The sequence below is a fragment of the Pteronotus mesoamericanus genome, unplaced genomic scaffold (genome assembly GCF_021234165.1).
Source record: "Pteronotus mesoamericanus isolate MK-2021 breed Mesoamerican mustached bat unplaced genomic scaffold, CSHL_Meso_final contig_58, whole genome shotgun sequence".
Classification (NCBI taxonomy): domain Eukaryota; kingdom Metazoa; phylum Chordata; class Mammalia; order Chiroptera; family Mormoopidae; genus Pteronotus; species Pteronotus mesoamericanus.
This window is the reverse complement of record NW_026555205.1, coordinates 757465-773533: the sequence shown is the minus strand read 5'-3', so window position 1 is coordinate 773533 and position 16069 is coordinate 757465. Positions and strand designations below refer to the sequence as shown.

Genomic DNA, 16069 nt, shown 5'->3' with positions numbered 1-16069 from the left:
GTTTTTTGGTAGAGTCTACAGGGTTCTCTATGTGCACTATCATGTAATCTGCAAACAATGATAGCTTTACTTCCTCCTTTCCTATTTGGATGCCTTTTATTTCTTTTTCTTGCCTGACCGCTGTGGCTAGGACTTCCAATACGATGTTGAAAAGAAGTGGTGAAAGTGGACATCCTGTTGTGTTCCAGATCTTAGTGGGAAAGCTTTTAGTTTTTGCCCGTTGAGTATGACGTTGGCTGTAGTTTTTTCATGTATGCCCTTATAACGTTGAGGAATGCCCCATTTATTCCCATTTTGCTGAGTGTTTTGATCATAAATGGGTCCTGTACCTTATCGAATGCTTTCTCTCTATTTATTGAGATAATCATGTGTTTTTTGTCTTTTCTTCTATTTATGTGATGCATTACGTTTATTGACTTATGTATATTGAAACATCCCTGCATCCCTGGGATGCATCCCACTTGATGGTGGTGGATAATCTTTTCAATATATTGCTGGATGCGGTTTGCCAATATTTTGTTGAGGATTTTAGCGTCTATGTTCATTAGTGAAATTGGGCTGTAGTTTTCTTTCTTTGTAGGGTCTTTATCTGGTTTTTGGATTAGGGTTATGCTGGCATCATAAAAAGAGTCTGGGAGTCTTCCCTCCTCTTGGATTTGTTGGAAGAGTCTGAGAAGGAGAGGGATTATTTCTTCCTTAAATGTTTTGTAAAGTTCTCCTGTGAAACCGTCCGGCCCGGGGATTTTGTGTGCCGGGAGTTTCTTGACTACTGCTTCAATTTCCCCAGCTGTTATGGGTCTGTTCAAGCTTTCTGTTTCTTCCTCCTTCAGTGTTGGAAGATTATACTTTTCTAAATATGTGTCCATTCATCAAGATTTTCAAATTTCTTGGCATATAATTGTTCATAGTAGTTTCTTACAATCCTTTGTATTTCTGTGGTATCAGTTGTTATTTCTCCTCTTTCTTTTCTGATATTATTAATTTGGGTCCTCTCCCCTTTTTTTTTTTTTTTTTTTTTTGAGGAGTCTGCTTAAAGGCTTGTCAATTTTATTTATCTTTTCAAGGAACCAGCTTCTGGATTGGTTGATACTCTGAATTGTTCTTTTCATCTCTATGTCATTCAGTTCTGCTCTAATCTTGACTATTTCCTTCCATTTCCTTGCTCTGGGATGTATTTGTTGTTGTTTCTCCAGTTCTTGAAGTTGTAGTGTTAGGTCTTTTATTTGAAATGTTTCTATCTTTTTTAGGTAAGCCTGTATTGCTATGAACTTCCCTCTGATGACTGCCTTTGGTGTGTCCCTTAGGTTCTGGTCTGTTGTATGTTCATTTTCATTCGTTTCCGGAAACTTTTTGATGTCTTCTCTTATCTCATTCTTGACCCATTAATTGTTTAATAGTATACTCTTCAATGTCCATGAGTTTTCAAGTTTTTTAAGTATCTCTTTCGGGTTGATTTCCAGCGTAATTCCCTGTGGTCTGAGAAAAAGCTTCATATTATTTCAATCTTTCTCCATTTGCTGAGGCTTGCTTTGTGTCCTATCATGTGGTCTATCTTTGAAAAATTTCCATGCGTATTTGTAAAGTATGTGTATTTGTTTCCTTGGGATGTAAAATTCTATATATGTCAGTTGAGTCTATTTGATTCAGTGTGTCATTCATCCCCAAAATATCCTTGTTGATGTTTTGTTTGGAAGATCTGTCCATTTTCACAATGGGGTATTGAAATCCCCTATCAGTGTGTTACTTTCTATATCTTTTTTGAAGTTGTCCAAGATTTTCCTTCTATATTTTGGTGCTCCTATATTGGGTGCATGTAAATTTACAATGTTTTTGTCTTCTTGATAGTTTCTTCCTTTATGTATTATAAAGTGGCCCTCTGGGTCTCTTTTTATTGCCTTTAGTTTGAAATCTATTTTGTCTGATATAAGTATTGCTACGTCTGCTTTCTTCTCTTGCCCATTTGCCTGGAATATTCATTTCCATCCATTTACTTTCAATCTGTGTAGGTCTTTTGCTCTGAAGTGGGTCTCCTGTAGGCAGCATATATGTCGGTCATGTTTTCTTATCCATTCAGCTACCCTGTTTCTTCTGATTGGGACATCTAGTCCATTTATCTTGAGAGTTATTACTGATAGAAACCTATTCATTTGTCCTCTTTGTACCTGTGGGTTTTTTCCTCATTCTTTTTTTCATCTTCTTAAACAGTCCGTTTAGCATTTCTTGTAGTGCTGGCTTGGTGGACACGTATTCTTTTAGCCTTCCTTTGTCTGGGCAACTCCTTATTTCCCCTTCTATTTTAATTGAGAGCCTTGCTGGGTTGAGAAGACTTGGTTGTAGGCCCTTGCTTTTCATTACTTGGAATACTTGTTGCCATTCTCTTCTGGCTTGTAGTGTTTCTGTTGAGAATTCAGCTTCTAGCTGTATCGGAGCCCCCTTGTATGTTACTCCCTGCTTCTCTCTTGCTGTTTTGAGTATTTTCTCTTTCTCCTTTATATTTGCCATTTTAATTATGATGTGTCTTGGAGTGGTCCTACTTGAGTCCCTCCTGAATGGGGCTATCTGTGCTTCCTGGATCCATGAGACCTTTTCTCTCCTCAAATTGGGGAAAGTTTCCATCATTACTCTTTCAAAGAAGTTCTCTATCCGTTGCTCCTCTTCTTCTCCTTCTGATATCCCTATTATGCAGATATTATTGCGTTTCAGGTTTGCTTCATTTCCCTAAATCCCTCTTCATTCTTTGTTCGTCTTTTTTTCCATTTCTTGTTCTCTCTGGGAGCTTTTTTCTACCTTATCCTCCATCTTGCTGATTCGATCTTCCGCTTCATCTAGCCTGATTTTGATCTCTTCATCGTGTTCTTCAATTCAGAAATTGTATTCTTCATATCCTCTTGTGTGTTTCTGATATTTTCTATGTCCCTTTCCAGGTTGATATATTTTGCTGTAAGATCCTGGTAGTTTCTCTGCAGTTTCTCATAGTTATCTTTGAGCTGGCTGAGCTCATTGAACTTTCTTAGAGCCATTGTTTTGAATCCAATATCGGATAGTTCCCTTGCCTCTATTTCATTGAGCTCTCTCTGTGAGGATTTTCATTTTCCTTCATTTGGAGGGAACTTTTTCTTCCTATTTTTGTGAGAGTCTTATTTATTTACTCATGTGTATATGTATATATGTATGTATTTATTTGCTTCTGCTTCAGTTGATCTGTCTAGATTTCCTGCTTTGTGGATTAAACTTCCATGGTAGTAGGCGGATCTTTTTATTTATTTGCTTTTTCTCTACTTTTGTTTCTGCGTCTGCCTCTGATGGTGTCAGCTGTTGACACTATCTGAACTTGGGTGTTTGTTTGAGCCTTCAAGGAATCTACACTCTGTGTCTGTCTCCTGTGATTGTCAATCTGTTCACTCTGTCCTCATCTGTCAGGCTTAGGCACCACAGGGCAGAGCAGTGCCTCCTGATGGTGGGATTATAGTCCCCATATAAGCTGCTGTCACTCAGGGAAGTAGTTTGCCTGATCGAGATGAAGTTCATGGACTAGGGAAGAATTAGCACTGAGAATCCCCAACGCCTCTGTCTCTGGTCTCTCCTCAGGGGTCTCTGGGCAGCTCTGTGGCCCCTCAGGCCTGGGATCGACTATTTCTGTGGACTGCTCTGTACTCGCGTGCCTGTGCAGGCGCCCATTCACGCGTGCCCTCGCCTGTCTGTGCACTCCCTCACAGGCCCCATGGACGCTGGCCCACCCGAGCCCTCCCTGGCCCCATGGATGCTGGCTTGACAGAGCCCTTGCTAGCCCATGCAGGAGCGGGTCCGCACACACCCTCGCCAACCCTCGGCGGCCACTCGCGTGTGTGCGCATGAGCCTACACTGGGTGGTTTTGAGCTGTCTATTGTGTGGTTTTCAGCTTTTGGCTCTTTGGGGGCGTGTCTTGCCTGTGCACAATGGAGACTAAGGAAAGAGAAGGAGTTGGGACTTCCTGGTTCTCCTCCTCTTCTTTCCCCAAGGCCTCTGTCTCCAGTATCTCCTCAAGGCTCTCTATGCAGCTGTGTGTCCCCTTTGGCCAGGGATCCTCTATTTCTTCCAGCCAGTCTGCACTCATTCCCCTAACTCACACGTGCATAAGCTGTGTGTGGAGCACACAAAAGTCAAGTTAATTTATTCTCTTATGCCTGAGCAAAATGGCAGCTGCAGAGTGGGAGGTGAATTATCACCGGGGCTCTGCTGGCCACTGTCTCTGTTCTCTTCACAAAGTTTTCCTCACCAATCTTTTCCCAGGCACCAGCCCACTCTGCTGCCAGCTCTACCCAGAGATCAAGGAGGGCAGCTGCCTCTGCAAATCTTTTTTTGGCCCTTTAAATGTCTCTTTGCATCCCCAGCCACCTGTCTCTGGCAGAGAGCACCCCTAAGCTTTTCGGGGTTGCATTTTGTCTGTGTGTTTTCCTGGTTTCAGCTGCTATAGTCTAGGGGTCCCTGTTTATGATCCAGACCCTGTTCTTCTCAGGGGGAGCTAACTGGCTGTTTCAATGTCCCTCTGGTGCTGGGCCCCGTGGGTGCCCAGCCCACCCTCATGAGCCTCCACCACACTTCTCACCTGTTCGGATATGTGACTTGATTCCACTAGCTGTCTGCAGCTCCAAGGCTCCTCTCCCTCTATCGTTCCATTGTTTTCCAGGTGATCAACAAGTATTTATTGAGTACCTACTGTGTGCCATGTATTGATCCAAACATTTTGGATAAAATGATGGAAAAATATGATCTGGCCTGTGTGGCTCAGTTGGTTGGAGCATTGTCCTATGGCTGAAAGGTTTCTGGTTCAACTTCCAGTCAAGGCACATACCAAGGTATCAGGTTCAATCCTCAATCCCAGCTCCCCACTCTGGAAGCCTATGATCCCTTGTTCAGGCATGTACAAGTGGCACCCAGTTTTGATGTTTCTCTCTCTCCCGTCTTCTCTCTCTAAAAACAGTGAAAAAATGTCCTCAGGTGAGGATAAAAAATTAACGTGGCGGGAAAATATAATAGGCAACAATCACTGACTTAATGGATTTTATAATTTAGGGGTTATGGCAACAAAATTCTTCACATAATGGCAGTCAGATGGTACATGCAGATTGGAAGCACAATTGGAAAAGTAATTTCTTCAAGTGCATTCGTAATCATTTTTGTTTAGAATATCATTTAATAATATCTTTGATTTTTAAAAAGATTTTATTTATTTATTTTTAGAGAGAGGAAAGGAGGGAGAAAGAGAGGGAGAGAAACATTAACATTTGGTTGCCTCTCACATACCCCCCACTGGGGACCAGCTGGAAACCCAGGCATGTGCTCTAGACTGGGAATTGAACTGGTGATCCTTTGGTTCACAAGCCGGCACTCAACCTACTGAGCAACACCAGCCAAGGCTGATTTCTTTAATTCACTGTTTATATTCTAAAGATTGGTAGTTCCACTTCTGATATGGCCAAATAATCTTCTATTGAACCAATTTCTCAGCAGATAAAAACTATCAACTCTAATCAAAATACAAAAAAAGCTATCTGAAGGTACTGGAGAAAAAAACAAAAACAAAAACAGAGATTCTCATGGATCTGAAAACTTGGAAATAGTGAAAAACAATCGTTGAGTTTCCAACTTTTAAGACTTAGATTCTAAGAGGAAGATGTAGTCTGTACCATATGAAGTAGCTAAAACTCAAAGAAGAAAGAAGGAAGGAAGGAAGGAAGGAAGGACGGAAGGAAGGAAGGAAGGAAGGAAGGGGAAGTCTGCAGTTTTTGTAGTCCTAAAATTCCTTACTTTTTGTACAAAGTAAAGAAAGGTTTTGAGGTAATCTGAAAACTAGAAAACAAGGGAGCATCTAGGAAAGGGTAGAGATAGAGGAAACCACAAGTTCTTCTTTGGGAAACCATAGACTGTGCCAAAATTTCTAGCTGACCTCTGAACTACATATATCTGTGGCATACTTTAAGCAGCCTCAGAAAGGATAAATGAGCTGAACTGACTTTTGAGGTGTAGACTATGAGATGGAGATTTAAGTTTGAGTCCAACCAAGCTAATGAACAGAAAAACGCAAATTCCAACACTATTTAGAGAAATGTAATAGAATATATTTTAACAATATAACATTCACAATGTTTAGGTTACAATCTAAAATTTCTTACTATAATAAGAAAGAGGAAAATGTATCCTATTCATATGCATGTTCATGCACAAACATGCACACACACTAACACTACTCTTTCAACAGAGACCTATTCTGAGAACACCCAGATGTTGAAAATCGCAAATATTTTACTGCTACTATTATATTTACGTTCAATGACATAAAGGAAAATATGCTCATAATGTTTGAAAATCAGAAACCTCAGAAGAAAAGAAAAGCAACAAAAATAATCAAACGGAAATTTAAAAGCTGAAAAAACAGCATGTGAAGTTCTAAATATTTCCTGGATGAGCTAAATAGTATAATGGAGATAGAGAAAATAGACAATGCACCTGAAGGTAAATCAATAAAAATCATCCAAAATCAAGATCAGAGAGGAAAAATATACTAAGAAGGAAAAAAATTCACTATAAGGAATCCATGAAACAATATGAAACATTCTACCATACAACTAACTGGAGACTCATGCTGGGAAACAAGGAAGAATAGCATCAAAACTATTTGGAAAAAAAGGATTGAAATTTTCTCAAATTTGGTGCAAACCATAAATTGTATAGATTCATGAAGTCCAATAAATAACAAGAAATGTAAATATGAATTCTAATGATTTATTTAAGAACAGTCCATCATTCAAACATATATGAATAACTCATAAAGATTGAAGCAGCACCAGCTATAAAAATGAAAAACTAAAATTTGCCTCTAGGATAAACATCTAAGGACACATTACATCCCAGGAAAAGTTGTGGATTCGGACAAACTAAATAGCAGTATTGATGAAGGGCTAAGACCCAAAAATGAAAAAATTATCAGCCATACAAGATCTCTTACTAATTGGCAGTAATGTTCACCTTAAATGTAGGGTGGTTTGATCAGTCATTATCAAGAAAGTCCTTAGATCATTATATACCAGTTGATCAGTCTGTATCTTCATATATCCTTCAGCCCTTTCATGAAGAAACCAAAAATATCTAAAGGAAGGATGCCGGTCATCCAAATATCTATTTCCTTTCTCTCACTTCTCCAAGAAAATAATATTCTGCATTGGTTATTGTGTAAAGTAATAATGCCTACAAAGATTGCATAAGAACAGAGCACAGTATCTAAGATAGTTATTATTAACAACTCCAGACTAGAATAAAACACATTATAAATGATTTGGCAAAGAATGTATAAAAAATGGGTGATTTTTTTCCCTGATTTAGTTGCTAAATCCTGGATGCCAATGTCATTACAGAAACTTTAGACGTGGAGTGATTCTCTAGTGTAAAAGCTTTAGCACTATGAAACACTGCTTGATCTGAACACTTTCTGTAAGAACACCAATATTAAAAACAACCTATTTAGAGTATTCTCTCCATCTTAACACCAACTCTGAGTCAGAAATAATGCCACACCAAAGATCACCATTAAAAATGGAAGCAGGAATTCACCTTGTAGCTGGAAAAGTAGAGACAACATGAGTTTTTGCCACATATGAATCCTTATTTCTAGCACTTAAAATATTGTCTAGCACATAGTAAGCAAAGTAATGACATAAGGCAATTTAAGGAATAACACTGTATGTGAGAGGGAACATCAATGTTCTGTCCTTCCACGAGAACAACAAATGACCTGGCAAAATGGTCAAAATTTTCACGGAATTATGAAATCTAAGCAAAAATTAAAACAAACAAGGAAAGGCTTGGTGAAGAAAGAAACCGTTGCTTTGTAGTAAGAGATCACTGTGTCATTTTAAGTTGTCTGGCTCCCATACTCCAACCTCTAAATCAGCAGCTGATTGTAGGACAACAGCCTGTCCTCCTAGGACAGGTAGTTAGTGCCAGAGGGAGTAATACAGACCTTATTCTTAAAGAATTTTGCTCATCTTTTTAGAATTCTGTGGTGGATTTGTGAAGTACAGGCACAAGGGCTTGCTTTTCTTTTGCCTGATTTAGAATATTCCTAGGTCTGCATTGATGTTTCGGGTAGGGGTTGTCAGGAAAAACTGGAAGATGTAAGAATTATCTGCAGCAGACTGGGACAAGAAACAATAAACTAGACAAGCAAGAGACAGGTTAAATGACCTGGGAGGGAAGAGGTAGGGAAAGGAGATAATTTGAGAAATAAGATTTAATTTGAAGACATTTGTATATGCCAGGGAAAGGGGAAGGCCACATACATGTTTGGTGTATGCTTATAAAAAGCCTGAGCCCTGGCTGGTGTGGCTCAGTGTATTGAGTGCCGGCCTGCGAATTAAAGGGTCTCTGGTTCAATTCCCAGTCAGGGCACATGCTTGGGTTGCAGGTCAAGTCCCACTAGGGGGTGAGCAAGGGGCAACCACACATTGATGTTTCTCTCACTCTCTTTCTCCCTCCTTATCCTCTCTAAAAATAAATAAAATCTTTTAAAAAATAAAAATAAAAAGCCTGAGAAGATACTATTCTTTCACATGTGTTTGAGGTGACCTGAACCTTCTGAGCCTCTGTGCAAGCCTAAACTGAAGGCTAACACAAATTTTTAAACAACCTCATTATCATTGCAAGAACCCCACACAGAGTCAGTCTGCAAAACTTAGAGAGTATATATTTTTGCTTTACCTAGAGGTGTTTAAGAAAACTGTCAATATACTAGATAACCATTAAGCTGATAGAACCCTGATTTCAGTAGCTACACAAGACAAAGAAAACAGACTTCACAGAAATGGTTTAGAAAAATCACTGAATGGCAAACAAAATTAATCCACATGTAATAACAAGTAACACTAAGAAAAAGAAGAAATCTTATTTTCAGAGTTGCCACATGGACAAAGAACTAAAGAAAACCAGGAGAACAATGTCTCAATAAATAGAGAATATTGACAAAGGAATAGAAATTATAAAAAGAATTTGAATAGAAATTTGGGGGCTAAAATGTACAATAATTGAACTGAAAAAAACACTAGATTGTTTCAACAGAATTGAGCAGAGAGAAGGAAGAATAAGAGAACTTAAAGATAGTCAATTGAAATTATTCCATCTGAGGAACAGAAAGAGAAAATGAAGTCAATAGCTTCTGAGAGACACATGAGACATTATCAAGTTTACTAACATATACATGATGGGAGTGGTCAACAAAGAAGAGAGAAAGAAAAGGGAAGAAAGAATATTTAAAGAAATAATGGCCTTAAATTTTCCAACATTGAAAAAAGACTTGAATCTACACACCAAAGAAGCTCAGTGAACTCAAAGCACAAATTACTCCAAGAGATCCACACCAAGATACATTATGGTCAAAATTACAAGAGCTCTTTAACAAGATTAACAATGACTTTCTCTTTAGAAACCTCTTAGGCCAGAAGGCAGTAGGATGATTATATGCTTAAAGTGTTTAAAAAAAAAAGAAAAATTGAGATTTAATAAATAGTATACTTAATATAGACAATAATATCATGTTATAATCATCAAACTCACTAATGAACTAGAATTTAAGTATTTCAACTGCTAAAAAGAAAGTATAACTACATAATGTGATAGAGGTGCTCATTTTCATTACAAAGGCAACTATATAACAATATATAAATATACCAAAATAACATGTTGTTCACCTTAAGTTTATACATTACATATCAACTATATTTCAATTAAAAAATAGCATTTCTTGGTAAACAAAAACCAAGCAGTTTCATAACTAGTAGACCTGCCTTGCAAGAAGTGCTAAAGGAGCCCTTGCTGGTGTGGCTCAGTGGATTGTGTGCCAGCCAGCAAACCAAAGGGTCGCTGATTTGATTCCCAGTCAGGGCACATGCCTGGGTTGTGGACTAGGTCCCCAGTAAGGGGTGTGGGAGAGGCAATCACACATTGATGTTTTTCTCCCTCTCTTTCTCCTGCCCTTCCCCTAACTATAAAAATAAATAAATAAATTTTTTTTAAAAAATCTCTCATTTAAAAAAAAGAATTACTAAAGGGAGTCCATCAGAAGGCATATGAAAAAAATTTTTTAAATGTAGCCATGTAGGTAAACGTAATATATTATCAGTGTGTTGCTTGTATTGCTTCACTATGTTATATAAAAGGCAAATTATGTAAAACAATACTTATAAATAAATATTAGTGAGCCCACAATGTATAAAGATGTAATTTGTGACAATAACAAATAGAGAAAAAGATATACCATTGAAACTAAGTTGGTATTAATTAAAACATTTTTCGTATAATGTTCATGTGGTAGTTTTAACTCCCAAGTTAATCTAAGGGAAAAAAAAAAACCTAAAATAATGTACAGAACAAGAAACAAGAAGAAAATTAAAAGGCACCATATAATATTAATTAATCATAAAAGAAGGCAGTAACAGAGAAATTTGTGAAGAAATTAATATGTATCATATAGAAAACAAATGGTGGAAATAAGTCTTTTCTTAACTGTAATTATTTTAAATGTGAATGCATTAAACTTTTCAATTATAAGGCTGAAATTGGCAAAATGGTTAAAAATACATGTCAGGTTGGATTTAAAATTTTTTTCTCTAAATGCTGTCAACAGGAGACTCATTTTAGTAATTTCTTTTTTAAAAAAATGTATTTATTTACTTTTACAGAAAGGGGAAGGGAAGGAGAAAGAGAAACATCAATGTGTGAAAGATACATCAATTGGCTGCCTCTTGCACCCCCCCAGCTGGGGACCTGGACTACAACCTAGGCATATCCCCTGACTGGGAATCAAACCAGTGACCCTTTGATTCACAAGAGGGAGCTCAATCCACAGAGCCACACCAGCCAGGCTCATTTTAGATCCAAAGTAAAAAATATGTTGAAAGTAAGAAGATGAAAAAGATATTTCATGCAAATAGTAACCAGAAAGAACTGGGTGGCTATAGTTCAGACAAGATAGAACTTAATACAAAAATTGTTATAAGAGACAAAGAAAAACTTAAGATATTGATAAAAGGCTCAAACCAGCAGAAAGACCAAACAATTATAAATATACATGCACTTAAAAACAGAGACAAAAAATATAAGAAGCAAAAAAGAAGGGAGAAAAAGAAAGATCTAGAATACTTGGAGATAATACCCTGTTTTCAGTAATGGATAGAACAACTAGACAGAATCAGTAATGAAATAGAGGACTTGAACAATACTATAAAGCAACTAATCCTAACACATATAGTACACCCCATTCAAAACAGTAGAAAAGGCATTTTTTTTCTAGTGCACACAGAGCATTCTCTATTAGAACATATATCAGGCCTCAAAACAAGCATAAAAATTTAAAATATTATTATCATTCAAAGTATCTTCTCCACAGTGGAACTAAACAGAAATGAACAACAAAAGAAGACTGACAAATTCATAAATATGTGAAAATTAAATACCACACTCACTGTTAAACAATAAAGAAGAAATTATAAATGAAATCAGAAAATATTCTGAGAAGAGTAAAATGAAAACATATCAAAATTTATGGGATGTAGCAAAAGCTGTGCTCAGAGGGAAATAACCTAGAGAAGAACAAACTTAACTCAAACTAGTGAAATAAAGGAAATGGTAAAGATTAAAATGGGAAGGGACAAAATAGAGAATAGAAAAACAAACATAATTAAGAAGACCTAAAGTTGATTCTTTGAGACGTCAACAAACCTAATAAACTTTTAACTAGAGTGACTAAGAAAAAAAAAAGACACAAATCATTAAATTATAAATGAAAGGAGGTTGAAAGCCATTGTTACTAAACCTACAAATATTAAAAGGATTATAAAAGAATACAATGAACAATTACACTCCAATAAGTCAGATAACATGAATGAAGTGGACAAATTCCTAGAAAAACACAAACTACCAAAAGTGACTCAAAAAGAAATAGAGATCTGATGGAACTGATAACAATAAAGATATTGAATCATTAATCAAGAAACCTAACAAAGAAAGTTCAGGACCTGAGGGCTTCACTGGCAAATTTTACCAGACATCTAAAGAATCAACACCAATTCTTCACCAACTCTTACAAAATAGAAGATAAGAAAATACTTTGTAACTCATTTTATGAGACCAGTATCATCCAGAAACTAAAAGCAGATAATGACATCACAAAAAAAAGACAAGTATGAACCAATATCACTTATGAATAAAGATGTAAAAATCTTCAACAAAATATTAGCTAACTCAATCCAGCATCGTATTATAATACACTGTGACCAAATGATATTTATCCCAGGAATGCAAGGGTAGTTCAACATACAAAATTCAATCAATATAATGCATCATAGTAATAGAATGAAGATTTTAAAAAACCATGACCATCTCATCAATTGTTGCAAAAAGGTAACAAAATACATCACTCTTTTGAGATAAAATTACTCAACAAACCAGTAATAGAGGGAAACTTCTTCATCGTAACAAAGTGCATTTATGAAAAACTCATAGCTAATGTACTATTCAATCATGAAAGAATGAAAAATTTTTCTTTAAGATCAAGAAAAAGAGAGTATATCTGTTTCTTTTACTTCCATTCATCACCGTATTGGGAATTCTATCTAGAGCAATTAAGCAAGAAAGAAAATCCTATAGAATTCATGCACAAAATTATAGATCTAATAAATGCATTCAGAAAAGCTGCAGAAAACAAGATTAATACATGAAAACTGGTTATAGTTCCATACACTAATAATGAACAATCAATAATGTAAATTAAGAAAAAAATTGCATTTACAAAACCATCAAAAATATCTGAACTAGTAAAAGCTTTGGCCATAAAAAGGAATGAAGTACTGATACATGCTACAAAATGGATGAACCTCAAAAAGAGTATGCTAAGTGAAAGAATCCAGACACAAAAAGTCACCTATTTTATGATTTAATTTATATGAAATATCCAAATTAGCTAAATCCAGAGACAAAAAAGCAGATTAGAAGTTGTCAGAGGATAGAAGAGGGGAGATGAAGGAGTGACTGCTTAATGGACAGTGGTTTCCTTTGGGGATGCTGAAATGTTTTGGAACTAGAAAAAGGTTATTGTTGCATAATACTGCAAGTGCACTAAATACCATTGGGTTGTCCAAAATTATTAATTTTATGCAAATTTTACCTAATAAAAATAATGTATGTAACACTGAAAGCATTATCATCATCATCTTCATCACCACCATTACTATGGAAAATGTTTCCCAAATTTCACTTTCTTTAAAATGCTTAGATCATGAGAGAATAAGTAGACTAAAATTTAAAACTACAGTCAGTATAATTTGTATAATATGTTCTTGTCTTCTCTCTGTTCTCTTTCAGATTATGTCTGGCCACTACCTAGGTATTTGTGCCCCGTCTGGATTTCTTTAGATGTTTTATTTTCTACAGCGTCCATCATGCACCTCTGCGCTATCTCGCTGGATCGGTATGTAGCAATACGTAATCCTATTGAGCATAGCCGTTTCAATTCACGGACTAAGGCCATCATGAAGATTGCTATTGTTTGGGCAATTTCTATAGGTAAATAACTTTTTGGGCCATTAGAATTGCAACGGCTATGCTCAATACCTTCGGATTATGTACTGTGAACAACGAACAGACGTCGACTGGTAACATTTGCGTATAATCGGGATTGCTCTGTTTAATAATTATTCTTAACCTATTTATCTGATATTTAGGTTAACAATAATAGAAGTAATGTATATGAGTACTTAAATGAAAATTTTCTATTTATTCTGCTAAATTATTTTATGCATCAATATGCCAATGAATTCTGCAACGCAGACACAAAAACTTTGAGATGTTTAAAACGATTAGAAGATGACAAAAATATGTGGCAAAATCTAAATTTAAAAAACATAACATATAAATGTTATAAAATATAAATCTATCCTAGAATATTAATCTTAATATTTTTATTATATTTCCATATCTTCTTCAGTGGAAATATTAACAGTGCAATAAGAATCTTCATGAAGTAAACATGCCAAATTTATGCTGTTAATCACCTAAAATATACTATTTCCTCTCCGTTTTCAAGTATCTCCTTGGATTTTGGTTATACAAAAAGAGGAAAAAAATTCTCTTGATTTGCTTAAAGATTTGGGGGAAGCTGAAGAAGAGAAATGATCATCTACTGCTTGTATTTGAAATATTCATAAATGCCTTAACAATGCTAATGTTCAAGGCACAAAATTTAACCAATTGGAATATAAGAGCTTTTCCAATTCTCCTATTTTTCTTTTTCTCTCTTGCAGTTGGAACTTTAGTGTCTCATTAAATGATTCTTTTTTCAAGTTATGCTTCTGTAAAAGATTCTGGTAAAGTTTACAATCTTCCTTGATATCATCTAAAGATTTTGACACTGGATTTACCCATAATATAAATTTATTTAACTTTTAATATTATTCCATTGTAGGTGATTACACACACTTTTGGGCAAAATGCAATGATACTTATGCCACAAAAAAGTGAATATATATACACAGTTTGATCTATATATTCAAGGGTTCACAGATTTTACCTCCTCTACCCTGAAAAACTCACCTAGAAAATGCCATTTCTTACTGTGCTTGCGAAGAAAATGCACAGCTAAATTAAATTAAAATATTTGGGACATCAGCTTCTAATAATGACTGTTGTGCTAAAAACAACTAAGATATGGAAAAATACTATAAGCATCATGAAGCTAGTAAGACAGTGAAGGATCCAGAAAAAGACAGAAATTCAGGAAAAATAATCATGACTTTTGGGTCATTTTGCCAACGATGCATTTGCAAACCTGAAGCTGTGACTGACAAGTTAAGAAGCTCATTTCACAAACTCCTGAACAGAGGAAAACCATAGTAAGAATATAGAACCTGAACTTTTTTTTAGATTACAAAGGCCTGTATGCTAGAAATAGGATGGGCAAGGATTAAGCCACCCTCGTCATATTCAGGCTTGATTCAAATTACCTATGAAACCAAGAAAAATCTTAGTCTGGAAATTTTATTAAGGTGATTTTATATTCTTCATATTTCTAAATTTTTTGGTATAGGCAAAAAAATAATCATCATAGGCTTCAAATAATTTCTTTCAATAATTTTTTAATTACAGTAACTAGAATACAATAATAAACAGACACATGAAGATACAAGACAACATGAACCAGTTATAACAAAATAAAAGGTAATAAAATTGAACCCTGAGTCACTCAAGATAGTTGAATTACCTGACATAAACTTTAAACGACTAATTGTAATTTTCATATGGAAATTACAAGCTGAACTTAAAGATTTCAGCAAGAAACTGCAAATTATAAAGAGTGACATTGAAGATTTCAGAAACAACTGAGGAAATCTGGAGGTTTATCATAACATGATAACCTAAGGACTCAAAGGCAGATTATAAATGGTTAAAGAAAGAGCTACTGGAGGTTGGTTAGAAGAAACTGTGATGGGTGAAGAAAGAAAAATTGGAAGGATGGAGAAGAGAGAATAGAAGATAATAAACAATATAAAGTGAAAAGAGTTCCACAAGGTGAAAAAATGGCAGAAAATCAATACTTGAAGAAATAATGGCTTTTAGAATTGATGAAAAACAGAGTCTCACATTTAAAGAGCTCAACAGTCTCAAGCAGAATGAATAAAAAGCAATCAACATTTAGCCCTGGTTGGGGTGGCTCAGTGGATTGAGTGCCAGCCTGTGAACCAAAGGGTCACTGGTTCAATTCCCATCAAGGCACATGCCTGGGTTGCGGACCAGGTCCCCAGTAGGGAACACTCAAAAGGCAACCACACATTGATGTTTCTCTCCCTCTCTTTCTCCCCGCTTCCTCTCTCTCTAAAAATAAATAATACAATCTTTAAAAAAATTTAAAAAGCAATCAACATTTAGAATCATCATAGTGACAACTGCAGGAATAAAAATAATATCAACCTTAAAAAAAAAATAGAGATCAACTACAACAAAGCAGCAATAAGATGGATGAATGCCTTCTCAACAACAATGAAAGCT

At 35.7% G+C, this 16069-nt stretch overlaps 1 protein-coding gene across 1 annotated transcript in view; it reads left to right on the top strand.

The window, feature by feature from the left end:
* Positions 1 to 16069, top strand: part of HTR2C (5-hydroxytryptamine receptor 2C) — a 249260-nt gene that overhangs the window by 115039 nt on the left and 118152 nt on the right. The window contains exon 3 of the mRNA XM_054580392.1: positions 13391 to 13591. Within this exon, the coding sequence (XP_054436367.1) occupies positions 13391 to 13591 (201 nt within the window). The remainder of the gene's footprint in view (positions 1 to 13390; positions 13592 to 16069) is intronic.